Source organism: Daucus carota, chromosome 6 (assembly GCF_001625215.2).
Source record: "Daucus carota subsp. sativus chromosome 6, DH1 v3.0, whole genome shotgun sequence".
Lineage (NCBI taxonomy): Eukaryota > Viridiplantae > Streptophyta > Magnoliopsida > Apiales > Apiaceae > Daucus > Daucus carota.
Window position 1 is genome coordinate 34,992,575 of NC_030386.2, and position 14,361 is coordinate 35,006,935.

General features: G+C 34.9%; 1 protein-coding gene and 1 non-coding gene across 2 annotated transcripts; both read left to right on the forward strand.

Moving 5' to 3' along the window:
- The first annotated feature begins 574 nt into the window (after positions 1-574).
- Positions 575-12,152, forward strand: LOC108227800 (nuclear pore complex protein NUP93A). Its single transcript, XM_017403146.2, has 15 exons — positions 575-904; positions 1,004-1,095; positions 1,292-1,358; positions 2,259-2,318; positions 2,477-2,566; positions 4,074-4,340; positions 5,025-5,120; positions 5,212-5,346; positions 5,510-5,563; positions 5,715-5,798; positions 7,891-7,977; positions 8,052-8,951; positions 9,969-10,150; positions 10,481-10,772; positions 11,843-12,152. The coding sequence occupies exons 1-15, from the start codon at positions 803-805 to the stop codon at positions 11,918-11,920; spliced, it is 2,586 nt and encodes an 861-aa protein (XP_017258635.1). The 5' UTR covers positions 575-802; the 3' UTR covers positions 11,921-12,152.
- A 2,135-nt stretch (positions 12,153-14,287) lies between these two features.
- TRNAC-GCA (transfer RNA cysteine (anticodon GCA)) lies at positions 14,288-14,359 on the forward strand. Its single transcript has one exon. It is a non-coding gene; the product is annotated as a tRNA-Cys (tRNA).
- The last annotated feature ends 2 nt before the right edge of the window (positions 14,360-14,361 follow it).

Below are 14,361 nucleotides of genomic sequence, written 5' to 3' on the forward strand. Positions count from 1 at the left end.
TTGTTGGCCCGTTTGTGTTAACAAATTTGTAATATTTTTAAAAAGCGTGTAAAAGAAGTTGAAAGTCGAAAATACTAATTTTTGTATATAAAAATATACATATTTTTCAAACACTTTAATAATTTAAAACTATCAATTTAGCTATCAATTATACTTCACTTCTTTATTTTACTTTTTTTTTTTTTGAAACAACGATCTCTAAATATACTAAATTCATACACTAAATTCATACCTAGTCAGACAGAGGTGGTGATCGTTTCGTTTCATATATTTTCGTGTACCTAAAGATGAAAACCGTATGGATTTTACAGAATAACAATTTTTTTTTTGAAACAAAGAATTACATATGTATAAGTATAACCAAAACTGTGTACAAATATCTTTATGTATTTTCGTGTACCCAATATGAAAACTCGTTCCCAACACGAAATCTATCATGTAATTTTGTATTCGTGTATTTTCGTATATCAAAAATCAAAGCTCACATATTTTTTTCATATCGTATTAACATGTTACGTGTTAAATTATCGGGTTAGAAAATCAGATACAATCAAAGCCATACCGATACTTTGGTCCCGATTCATCGTTTCAAACCCGGTACCACGCCTGGAGCCCGACTTGACCAAAAAACAGTACAGTGAGACGCATCCCACACCGTGCACGCTACAACACTCAATCCCCCCATCCAATTCCCACTTTACCGCTCAAAATTAGGGTTCATTTTAAGCTCTGCAAAATATTGAAAAACCCTAACGAAGCTCGTACAAACACTGTGTGTGTACATTGTATCTATAATTCGAGCATGGCGAACGAAGCAGACATGAGTAGCTGGACCGATCTTCTCCATTCTTCATCAAAACTCGTCGAACAAGCCGCTCCTTCCGCTCAATTTCCGCCTCTTCAGGTCCGTACGCTCGTTCTCAATCTCTTTTCAACAGTCTGATATATTTTTTCTGATTTCTGTTATATTATTTGTTGAAATTGTTTATTTTGAGCGTTTTAGAGGAATTTGGATCAATTAGAAGCATTGTCGAAGAAGCTTAAATCGAAAACATTGCGAACCGAAGCTCCCTCGCAGTCCATTGCTGCTACTAGGTAATATATGCAAGTTTACGTGTGTGTTTGATAATTCTTCTTTTTAAGTTTTGAACTCGGAGGTTTTATATATTCGTGTATGGCTTCTTAGTTGAGCTACTAGGCATGGCTAATTGTGAGGTGTTGTATAGGACATGAGTTGTTTCGAATGAGTAGTAATTTGATTTGTTGTTTTAATTTGTTATGTTTGTTGCAGGCTTCTTGCACGAGAGGGGTTAAATGCCGAGCAGCTTGCTCGAGATCTTAAGTCGTTCGAACTGAAGGTAAGAAATTTCACTATGTGGCTAGTAACTATAATTACATTTTACTCAGACCTGTGAAACAATGTATTATGACAGTAAGTGTAACTGGAGATGCAACTGCACACTTGGCAATCTTTTTTTTGGATGCCATTGGAACATTCATGTCTTTAGGAACACAAAATTTGTGGGCCATTGGCAGTGCTCAGTGATATTATGCATTTACACAGTTTGTTAAAATTTCATTACTATATATAATACACTAATAGAAAATAATGGCTTCTAACTTGACTTGCATGGTGGAGAAAAACACAGAAAAATTCCACATCCACAATGGAAGTTATATATGGAAGACATATATGATATATGGCTAATGTTTTTGACTTAAAATGTTGCCTTTATAGCAGTGGCGGATGCAGAACATTTTGTTCATGGGGGCACTATAATTTTTTTTAACTGTAAGTGTAACAAAGATGTGTAAATGTAAAAACTAAAACAGAATGATAAAATTGAAGGTTTAAAATAAGAGGAAAAACCTGAAAGAGAAGCCGTAAAACTAAAACAGAACAATAATAATTGAAGTATACCCAAAAATAAAGCTTTAGTCGATCTCTTCTCTCTTCTAAAATATGGTATCTGCACTTGTTATAATTTTCTATGGGGGCACTTTGTATACAAAATAATAAAAAAAATAAATTACTACTTTATTATTTTTTTTAATGGGGGCATGTGACCCCAGGGGGCAACACATGCATCCGCCACTGCTTAATAGGCGTTAATGTCCCACACATACATTGCACATTCGTAATAATATCTTATATGAGTTGTTTAAATTGCGTCTCTTGCCTTAATTGTTATTGTAACTTCTTGTGCTATCAATGGTCATTGTATCAGTCCTAATACAGTTTTGTTCAATGATTGAAGACTACATTTGAAGATGTTTTTCCCGCCGAAGCAACAAGTGTTGAAGAATACCTGCAACAGGTTTGTTGAAGTCCACTTAGCTTAAGAATTAAAAATCTTCATATACAGATGACTGACTCTTGAATGGTCTTTGCATGTCATAACATTAATTCATAGCTTCATTTATTTCAAAATTGTAGCGGGTGTCTTACCTGTGATGTTCTTTGATGGTGCACCAGGTCCATGAAATGGCAATGGTATCTGCTGTCCAGGAAGCCCAGAAAGATAACGTTAGGAGCTTTAATGATTATATGATGACAGTATTGGAGGTTAGCACTATTGTACTTGTCATTATCATCCCTATATATTTCTGTAAAGCCTGTTGGCTGTTTGTATATAGCAGCATGTCATGATACATTTTTGAATCATTGATTTATGGGTTGATATTATTCCTTTAGATTTTGAGAGAGTTGGTTACCTAATATGGTATTCCAGTTCAATGAGATGTCTCAAGTTCGAACCCTTTCAGGCACAATATATAAGTTTATTTGTCCATTTCCACTCGTTGAAGTTAGAGATAGTGTTGGATATAATGTATTCCAATTAAGGCCTCCTCCTAACCGCTAGCACCTTAAGGTTATATGAGAATTGATACTCAACATATATGATATTATGTGTCACATGTACATGCCAAACCCCATTGGCGGACCGGTGTCAACTTCCGGACATATGTCTATGGATTTTGTTAAATATAAGAATCTGACACTTGAATTTGCACTCAAGTCCCACACTCGTACCCGAGCCCAAGGAGCATAGTTGTGTGTGTATATACTATGTTCCTCTTTTTTTAGTACAATGCTAACGTGACGTGTTATTTTTACATGTTTATTATTGGAGTTCTCTATTTCAACTTGCGTATATATGTGCAAATTACCGTGGGATGTATTTTAAGTATGATTTTTAAATAGATTTCTTTAAAAAAAAAACCCTTTTCCCTTGTTGAAAAGTGCGTGCTGGTGTTTTTCATCTTATTGGATGAGAGATCTTCCAGTTCAACTCTACATTTGGTGTTCAGCTGCTTTTTCTTAAATGCTGGCAGAAACTTTTGCTTTTTTAGTTGCAAACTAGGTAATAATGTTTGTGCTTCCCTTTTTGAGTCTCTGAGGTGGGAAATTGGGACAAACAGTTTTTGGAAACTAATTATTGCCAATAAGCTGATCTAAAAATTCATTATCTTCTTTAAAATGCCATCTATGTTTTTTTATTTATTTATACAAACTAAATGAGAATTCAGCACAGTCTCATTTCTCATGGTGTCCCTCGTATGGTTATTGTGATTAAATGTAGTTTCATTGCAATTTGAGCTGGATAGTTAAAATCAATATCAGGGTGCCAAATTTTCACCACCAACCTTTGCGGAGTGTAGTGCCTAGAGTTATGGTGTTGTAGACACCTGACTTGCAAAAATCTGACAAATATCAAAAGTTGCCCCATCAACAGAACTTAAGGTTGATACCTATCATTTAATTATTGGTATTGATTATAGTATGAAAGTTTATGCAAGTTTAAGTTTCTAAAGGGGTGACTTCTTATGCCATGCTGCAACCTTGTAATATTGCCCTTCCAGTGTATTGCTTTCAATGCAGATCTCTAACTTTTAGGAGCAAAGAGGAAGCAGTAGCTATCTGAGAAGTGCTATAATACTACCCTAATTGCTACCTAAAGCTGCTTTTGATTCGGATCATTAATCTTATGCCCATTTAATATAATACAAGTCAAGTATGTTGTTGCTTCTGTTTTCATTTATACTTGCTCTATCTTTGTCCACTCTGTCAGGAGGACTGGCAAAAGGAAAAACGGGACTTCCTTCAGAGTTTAAGTCGCATCACATCATTACCTAGGACAAATGTGGGTGGTTCAAGTCCCGCCAGTGGTCATCACAATCAAATGGTATCCGTTTCTAAGCCCCATCTTTCACCTATGTCATCTCGGATGGAGCTAGCACCTCCAGCTGATAAGTCCGTTGCTGAGAAAAAAGCTGCAGTGTATGCTCAAACTGTCAAGACCTTGAACGATGCTAGGGAGTGCGGCTTACCATTTAAAGTAAGGGTCTTTCAAATTGTTTTAGTGAACTTAAAATTCTTTTTTCTATCTATAAAGCTGATTTTTCTACGCCTGCATACTTTCTCCATGCTTGTAAAATAACGACTCCTAATTTATTTTTTCACTTTTCTGGTACATGTACGATTCCTTTATAATGCAGAACTATTGATACTTCAGTAGTTAATTTGTTGTTCCACTCTGCTATTAAACAGTTCTTATGAAAATCATCTCTCCCAATAGTAGAATGCACTGAGGACTTTGCCTCTTAATAATATGCTTTCTGGGATTCCCTTTAATATATGTCTGTAGTTCTGTATACAAATTGATTTTTTTTCCCGTATGGCATTTATCGAGTCAACATAGAAGGAATTAAGAAATTGAAGGGATACAAAAGAACACACATTATTTTGACTTTCTGCTTAATGCAAATAATGGTCTTTCGGAGAAGGCCAAAAGTGGTGGTAATCTGGTTTTTTTGGTGAGGTTAGAAATTTATGAAAATTTAATCTCATGGTTAAAATAGTTTACTTCACCTTTCTAAGCTTTTTTAGTCATATAGTCAGACACCATGATGGTATTAAATATATTAATAGATGTTATCAATGATCAAATTGAGTACAACTCATCTAATTGTAATCGACTTTTGGTAGCATGGATACATTATAATCTTATCTTTCTTGTTAGCCTGCCACAGCTTTCAAGAGTGCCTATGATAGTTTAAATCTGGATACTTCTGGTGGTAAATCAGTAAGCATGCAGAAAATATGGCACCTAATTCAGGTATTGAAGTAATATGGATACTTATTAAGGTAAAGTTTAAAGTTCTGTGTAGGGTTGTTCAAAAAATAGTTAATGTGTTTAACCATTACAGATGATGATGGGTGAGGATTCATATCCTCAACAAAATGTTTCAAAGAAAATGTCACTGATAATTGGTGCAAGGCGTCACCTTGAATGGGGGCATGAGAAACATGTCACTGAAACGATACAAAGTCATCCTGCTCAGGTAAGTAATTGGTCTTACTCTTCAGATATGTTTCGCTCAAAATCTTGCTGCAGAACTTTTCTGCTCTCACTGCTAGGGCATTCGGCAGTGTTAGCATTGTTAATATGATTATTTAAACAAACATATATTCCCTTTGATTCATCATATACTGATTTCATTATAGGCTGCTCTGGGTGGAGCCGTTGGAAAATTGCAACGAATTCATGCCTTTCTACGGGTATGTCTCAGTTATTTATAAACTAGCATGCGCAAGTTATGGGACTTGTGGCAGCATATATTCTTATATGTAACTTTCACTTGTTACATATGATGTTTCAGAAACATATATGTATCTTTTTCTGAATATTTGTGGGGTTCCCTGTGTGCAGATTAGGTTGAGGGACTATGGTGTGCTTGATTTTGATGCTGGCGATACTCGTAGGCAGCCTCCTGTTGATACTACTTGGCAGCAGGTCACTACTGCAGCAAGTCTTTTTAATTTTAATTACAAGCTGTCGAGATATGTACATGTTTTTACATTTCAACGGTGAATATGCTATCTTATGATGTAGGTCCTTAACCTTTTTCTTCCTCGAAAATTGTTTTGTTGACACTAGTTCTTGAGAACACGGTATCCACTATCCATCAAGAACCTACACCTTACACTATAAGTTTATCACCTTTTTATTTTGGTTCTAAAAGTGAATTCCAAATCTGAATATGGTTCTATCATGTCTCTGTAGCTTATTGAGCTGCTTATCGACTCAAAACCCTTTTATGGCAAAACTTGTTGGGGCAATTAAGGACTTTAGTTCTAGAAGATAATGTTTTCATCGAGAATGTAAACTTTACATATTTTCCCTGTTATTATTATTATTTTTTCAAAAAAGGGAATTCTAAATGATGATCTCCAGTTTGATCACGGTGATATAGCATTCTGAACTGTTTATATACTCACATCCTTTTGTAGTAAAGCTTGTCAGGAAAACCAAATCTCTCTTGTTTTGACTACCTTTGCCATTATTTACCAACAGATTGAGGGTTCAAGCCGCCTATCAGGCAAAAGTGGTGTGTGTGGGTTCAATAAAAAAAAAACCTCTAACCAGAATATAAAAGAGTGGGTTTTATAAAAAAAAATCGGGAAACGGAGAGAATGAAGGGACATTAGTAAACATACAGGATAAGACGAGGAGAAAAAATGAAGCTATTAGCATAACAAAAGTAATAATGGAAATCAGAGATCAAGAAATGAGAAGAGGAAAGATGGTCCCCACAATATATTTATGTATATTAGACACTAAGGCGAGGATTGAAGGGGAAATTAAGTTAAGTCTATGAACTTATCAGTTTGGAGTCTTTTATTGATGGTCCTGGCACTTGTTATCTAGTTTTATATAGTAGTATAGCTCTAAGCAATTCATGATTGGAGGCCATGTAAATGAATGTCGTGGGCTGAACAAGAACTGGCTTGACAATTCTTGATTGGAGGCCATGTAAATGAATGTCGTGGGCTGAACAAGAACTGGCTTGATAATTGATATTGTATCTATATCCTTGTATTGCTAATTTTTTCTATAAATAGGTTATTTTCTCATTCTCAGAATTTTTTCCCTGAGTTTGTTATTAGAGTTGTAAGATGTGGCTGCCAAGATTCTGGGCAGTAGCCTCTCAACGTAGATCATTTCTTATACTGTCACTTCACTTGCATTTACCCATTAGTTGTGATTTTTCTTTTTTACCCCCATAACTCATGGCTTATTAGTGCTTATACCTTTCCTGATCAAACTATTTGAATATATTGTTAGCTGCTGACACAAAGCCAAATTTTAACCAAATGCTGTTATGCTGAAATTGTACTTCCCTTCCTTTTCTTATATATTAAAAAAATTAGTGGAGTGGGACTTTTTTGACAGTGAATTAGGGTCTGTTTGAGAGTGTTGTTCAAAACTGTTGTGCTGGTAAAAAAAAAAAGTGCTACAGAAATCAGACAACTGTTTGGTAATATATTTAATATTCGCATGTTTTGGGGTTTAATATAAAAAATAATGATTTGGGTAAGGTTTGATAGAGAATTATGTGACAACTTCCCAAGAAAGCTGAACAACAGCTTTTTTCAAAAGCATGGGGGGACCTGCTTTCTCTAAAAGTAGCCAAAAGCTGTTGTTTAGAAAAGCTGTTTTTAGATTTACCAAACAGATTTTTACTTGCTTTTAAGAAAAAAAAAACTGTTGTTGCTGCATGCAATGGCAATGCCGAAAGGGCCTTTATTCAGTTGCTGGAAATAAAAGGCAAAGCTGAGAAAAATATATCATAGAAAGACTACCACATACACCTTTTTGCATGTTTTTTCAGCTCAGCTGCTGTTGTGTTGTTGACTTTCCTTGAACATCTTTTCCACAAGTGTTTATAGTTTTGGCTCTTTCTCACATTCTCCTGATACAAAATTAGATATTATATACATGTATCTGTATGATTGTATCATCTGTATCTCCTTGATTTAATTAAATTTGGATATCTTTGGCAGAATTACTATTAAAAAACTTTTGCTCTTCCCTGTGATGACAGATATATTTCTGCTTAAGAACTGGGTACTATGATGAAGCTAAAGATGTTGCATCATCCTCTCGTGTATCTCAACAGTTTGCTTCCCAGGTAGTGAGTTTTCAGCACTTGTGATCCATAATTTCTTCTTTCATCCTTTGTTATATATTCTCCCATGTTAACAGCTTAAAGAGTGGATTTCTTCTGGAGGCATGGTATCAGCTGAGACTGCTGCTTCTGCTGCAGAAGAATGTGAAAAAATGTTAAGAATGGGTGATCGAGTAGGGCGAACTGCATATGACAAAAAGAAGTTGCTCCTATATGCAATTGTCTCTGGTTCTCGGAGGCAGATTGATCGATTGCTTAGAGAACTGCCTACTCTTTTCAATACTATTGAGGATTTCTTGTGGTTCAAATTGTGTGCTGTACGAGACCAACCAGGTGGATCCTCCTTTGTCCTTAATGATGGGTCGTCTCCTTACACTTTAACTGATTTGCAAGCTTACTTGAATAAGTTTGAGCCATCATACTATACAAAGAATGGAAAGGACCCGCTGGTGTATCCCTATGTTTTGCTATTGAGTATACAGTTACTACCCGCTATTTTGTACCTGTACAAGGATATGGGAAATGAAGCGTATAATATAGATGCTGTTCATATTTCAATTGTGGTGGGGGACCATGGAATACTTGCTGAAGGTTTTGGAGCTGGTCAGACACTAGGGATGATGGATGCTTTTGCAGAGGCATCTAGTTTGATTAGGCAGTACGGGGCACTTTATTTACAACATGACGATCTTTTAATGGCACTGGAATATTATGCACAAGCTGCTGCGACAATGGGTGGAGGGCAGCTGTCATGGACTGGAAGAGGAAGTGCAGATCAGCAATGGCAGAGAACATCAATGCTAAAGCAACTTCTGATGGAGCTGTTGTTACGTGATGGTGGAATACATCTTTTGCTCGGTTCAAGGGGTGCAGGGGAAGAAGGTGAGCTTGGAAGATTTTTGACAGATGGAAAATCAAGACAACAGTTTTTGCTTGAAGCTGCTCGCCAGTGTCAGGAAGCTGGACTGTATGAAAAAGTAATTACTCCCATTTCCTTATTCCTTTTGATGGCAAAATTATATGTTTGCAGTGCACATATGGACCCTAATTTTGTTATCCTGTCTGCTCTTCTGATATTTGCCATATATCACTTTAGTTTAACGTTCCTTGCTTCATTATGTTTTGTGCTGAGCACTTGCGCTGATTGAATCACTCCTTAGAGTCCTTGATTGATCTTTTCATGGACATTGGCACAAGGCATTTTTCTGGCCAATTAACTAACACAAGGCATTCTGGCTTATTAGAGACAGGAACCGAACAGCTATGAACTAGCTGAGCTTAGGTCCATGCCTTATGGTCTTAATAATGTGAACATCAACTCCTTCACTTTCTCCAAGGCCTGGGTTTTAGTGAAAATCTCGCAGGAAAAAAAATTCTTATACCCTCAATCAATTACATCTTCTAATCTTAAAAAATATAACTTCAGGTATTACTGTAAATTACTTGTTGCTAGTATGTAAGGTGTGTGGAGTAGACCTTAGCATTGGTTTAATATCTAAGTGTACCTATAGACTCTCCTTTCTTTCTCCTAGCTCTCGTCACGTGTATTCATATACTTCATATGTGATTCATTTACTTTAATATCTCTCTGCGTTGCTCCCCCAAGTGTTTTTCTGGTAGTGGATGAGATAAGTTATAATCCCTTAGAAGTTACTATCAGCGGCCAAATAATTAACGCCTTTTTAAAGTTTTACAACACATTTACTTTAAATAATCCAACTATTCTGATCCTTTCTTGATATCTTTGAAACAAGATGGTTTGTGGATGAATTCCTTCATCTAAATGTGCTATAAATCAAATTAATTGCTTATTTACTATACTTGCAACCCTTAAATCCTTGGATTTTATTAATTTTTTTTCCTTCATACTAACAAACGGGTTGCCTTTTTTATAACCTCTCAGCGACAATTTGTAACTTTTATGTGAATTCTAGCTTGGTGATTTGCGTTTGTCTAATATCTCTAACTCTCCTTTTGTTTGATTTAAAATCCAGTCTATTGAGATTCAGAAAAGGGTTGGGGCATTCTCTGCTGCTTTGGATACGATAAACAAATGTCTTTCAGAAGCAATCGGTGCTCTATCACGGGGAAGATTGGATGGTGAGAGTCGTACTGCTGGGCTCATCCACTCTGGAAATGAGCTTGTGGAGACTTTTAAATATTATCCTGAAGTCAGGTTGTTTACTGATTTCTTTTATGTTGCTATATATTCTTTCTATTGGCGTGTTATGGCTTGATTAAAAATGTTATCAATGTTCAAGTGAACCTATGTTGAGGCTAGCCCAGTTCTATTTTGCAAGCTTTGCTAATTTTTAATTTTATACGATCTGAAAGTATATATCTTTTGCAACATATAAAAGCCAAAGAATCTTGATGTTTTTATGTATCAGAATGGCAGCACATTTCATCAACCTGCCTTTTATCTTGCTTAATGCTTGCTCTTCTTGATGAAGTATGTGTTCTTTTCTTCTGTTCATATTTTCTAATTATCTTGTCTTTTGTTCAGTCTTCAAGAAAGAGAACAAGTTCTGGAGCAGCAAATGGTGTTAAGACAACTTGAGACCATTCTATCAATCCATAAGCTGTCCAGACTGGGTAATCATATAGATGCTCTGAGGGAGGTGGCAAGACTTCCGTTTCTGCCTCTTGATCCACGTGCACCAGATGTTAATGTTGACGTGTTTCAGAGGTTATCTCCTCATGTCCAAGCTTGTGTGCCTGACCTTCTTAAAGCCGCTCTTCATTGTTTGGACAATGCAATTGATACTGATGGATCACTTCGTGCTTTGCGAACCAAGGTATGGCAAGCTATATTTAATATAGATATTTAAGCTCTATTTCAACATCTATTTTTGTGGCCCATTTGGTTCTAGTAACTAGTTTTCCTTTAGAAGTTACGAAATATGAATAATGTTGGTATGTGTGTCTCTTCTGGTTGCATCAAGCATGAACCATATGGATATATGTTCACCTCACGCACGTGCCCATGTCGAGAATAATGAGACTCTTTGTTCAGCTAATAAGCGCCAGTTACACTCTTAAGTATGCCAACATTGAATGATATTTTTGGGAGCATATAGTGTTATTGGGATTTGGGGTTATACCTGATTTTAGGGAAAAAAATCGGGATTTAACCCCGGTTGTCACATTATGACTACAAATAATAACTTTTTTGATATGATAAAATTTGTAATTTTTTTAAACACATGAAGAATCCCGGCTTTGTTTGTGACATCTTGAGTCCTGTGACTTTGGCAATATTGACTATTAAGCTACTTAGTATAAAGCAGGAAAGAGTGCAAGTGAGGTCAAGGTTAAATTTGTACGGAGGATGTAAAGTTCACTGCAGGAAAATGCATGTTTTAAAAGAGGTTTACTATAACTTAACACCAGCGAAATCTGTTTTTTCGTGGCTTTAGTATTGGCAATTGAGATGGTTTGGGTTTACCTTTTTGTTATATTACTATACAAGGAAAACATCATAGATCTAACACTAACAGCATGCTAGCACACTGTTGGGTTTTACAACTTGCCTCATTTTGCTTATAACATTATACAGGAATCATTTCTGGTTTTATTCTGTGTAGCGTATGTTCTTTGTTTAACGAGGGTTTGAGGCCTAATGTATAAAGCTATTATTATTGTTTCAAAGGGGCAAGTTGACAAGCAAACTGATATTTATAGCTGTTGCTAAACACAGATACATATATTCGGAATATGTTCATGATCATTTATGAAAGATGATTAAGCTGTGATGATATTAGAGTCATTATCTATGAAATGTTGTGTGTGTGTGTTTTGATTAATTCTTAATCTGCATTTAGTACCATTTTCGTTCAATAATAGACTTTTATTTGGTACCATGCAGATTGCAAATTTCCTTGCAAACAATTTGAATAGAAATTGGCCTCAAGACTTGTATGAAAGAATTGCTAGAAGCCTCTGATGCCAAATCTATAAATGACAGTACACAAATTTGCAGGGTTGGTTAACTTAAATTGTTTAGCTCCTAGTTCCAGTGAGAAATCATTGTCTATTAAATCTGTTTTGCTTTCACGAGCAATGGTTTAGTTTTGTGGGAGAAGCACAGGTAAGACACTTCTAAGTTTGATGTTTAGTTGACTGTCATGCTTGTAATGTTTTTGAAGTTATATAAAGGGCAGATTTATGGTTGTGAATTTTGATATCATGCGATATATCGTGCTTATATGATTTTTTGGTATATTTGTTGCATGGATTTAACCAGGACTAAAAAAAATAAAATTACACCCCCTCAAAATTGGCCTTCTTGTTGACCTGATAGTATGGATAGTAGAAACGAAAATATGTAAATACAAAATGGGAGCTGATCTCTGGCGGGGAGCTTTTTATCCGGTCAACTAATTTCAGCTGCTGGATTGTGGGAAGAAAGATTTTGCTTCGGCCACTATTTTTTGCTGGAAGACTTGCTACCAACAATTATTTTTAGCTGGTAGATTGTCTTTTAGTTCCAATTTTAGTTGGTAGATTACCTCTATTTCCGTACTATAGTACTAAAGTAGACAATTTTTTGGTTAAATTAAGAGTTGCTGGAAGGGGGGGGCTAACATAAATTGAAAAATTGTTACAATGTGATTATACTCGGTGGTTATGATCAGGTTTGATTGAGTCTATAATTCCTACAGTACCTTAATTCCACCAAACGATACGCTGAGCAGCTTCTAAGACTATAAACATAAAGTAATTGTGATATAATATTCAATATAATATTATTGAGGTCATTTCAATAAAATATTGTATTGAATTCATATAATTTAATTGAGATTATATTAAATATTTTGATTTTTTTCTAAATTTAATATAATGTTACTATATTATATTAAAGTATGTAGCATGATGCAGAATCTAAATAATATATTATTACTTAATTATATATTAGAACTTTTACAAAAATTTAAAAGATTACTAATAAAATACTTTTATTAAAACAGGTATGCTAATTTGGATTTTATAAGAACCTAATTCGAATTGGATAAACTGTTTTTGAAAATAATAAAAATGAATAGAATAAAATAAAATATACTCATTAAATTTCAATTGGATTTTAATCACACTAAAACGAAACCGCGTTAAACATTGTTTGGACAGTGCATAAAGTTTGCTTTCTATTTCAAGACAATTATGTAGCCTAGTATGGAGGGGTATTTTTTCTATAGTTTTTGGTTAATATATTTAACTTCGAAAAAAAAGGGTGCAAGTATTGGGCAATAAAAGGCTAAAAAACATCGTAGTCTAGATCTAGATGTTGCAGAGATGCCAAGAAGGAGGCTGAGCAAAGTATAAAAGTGAAACTTCGGTTGCCACTCGCCACCGACAGTAGCTAGTGCTTGTGGTAGTTTTGGGTGATTCTGTACTTGCTCATACAATAGTAACAAACAAACAGAGAGTCGCAAAACGATGATAGTATTACGTTTGTGCAAGAGAAGACCCCTAAACATTTGCACATCAACTCTAATAGAGTAATAGCCCCTTTTCTTTTGCCATTACTAGAGTCTTGGAGCCTTGACAACCGTGAATTAAGAAAAAGTTGGCCAATTTTTTTTTGTTCTGATCCCCAAGCTTTCTGTTTTTCTTTTCATATACTAATTTCATTATGTCCAAAACAAAGAAACTAATTCACCGCAGAAACTGTGTCACGTGTAATATTTATGTTTTTTACCGAGTCAAGTGCATGCTATTATGATGGGATTTTATATAAAACTGACCACCCATTTCGTCAAAAAATCTCAGCTGACCCATCCAAAAAATTTCGGACTCATGTAAGTCACTGTAAACAAAATATATATCATCATTATTCATAACTCTTTACTTAAACAATTATAAAAAATCAACCGTTTGTTTTTTCACTACAAAACCACTTCGAGTATTTTGATAATAGTCCTTAGTATTTATCAAAATAATTTGGGAATTCCTAAAGCAACATAGATAGGATAATCATATAACTATATCTATAACTATATATTTTTTTAACTACATGGCTATGTTGCTTTAGAAATTCCCAAATTATTTTAATAAATATTAGGGACTATTATGAAAGTACTCGAAGTGGTTTTGTAGTAAAAAAATAAACGTTTAATTTTTTTTATAAATAATTAAGTAAGAAGGTATGAATAATAAAGTGGGTAAAATGATATATATTTGGTTTATAGTGGCTTAAATGAGTCCGTAATTTTTTGGGTGGGTCAAGTGAGATTTTTTGATGAAATGAGTGGCTATTTTGATATAAAACCCTATTATGATGAAATTTATTTATCCAACAATCATCAACACAAATGGGTCCATAGCTCAGTGGTAGAGCAATTGACTGCAGATCAATAGGTCACCGGTTCGAACCCGGTTGGGCCCTTA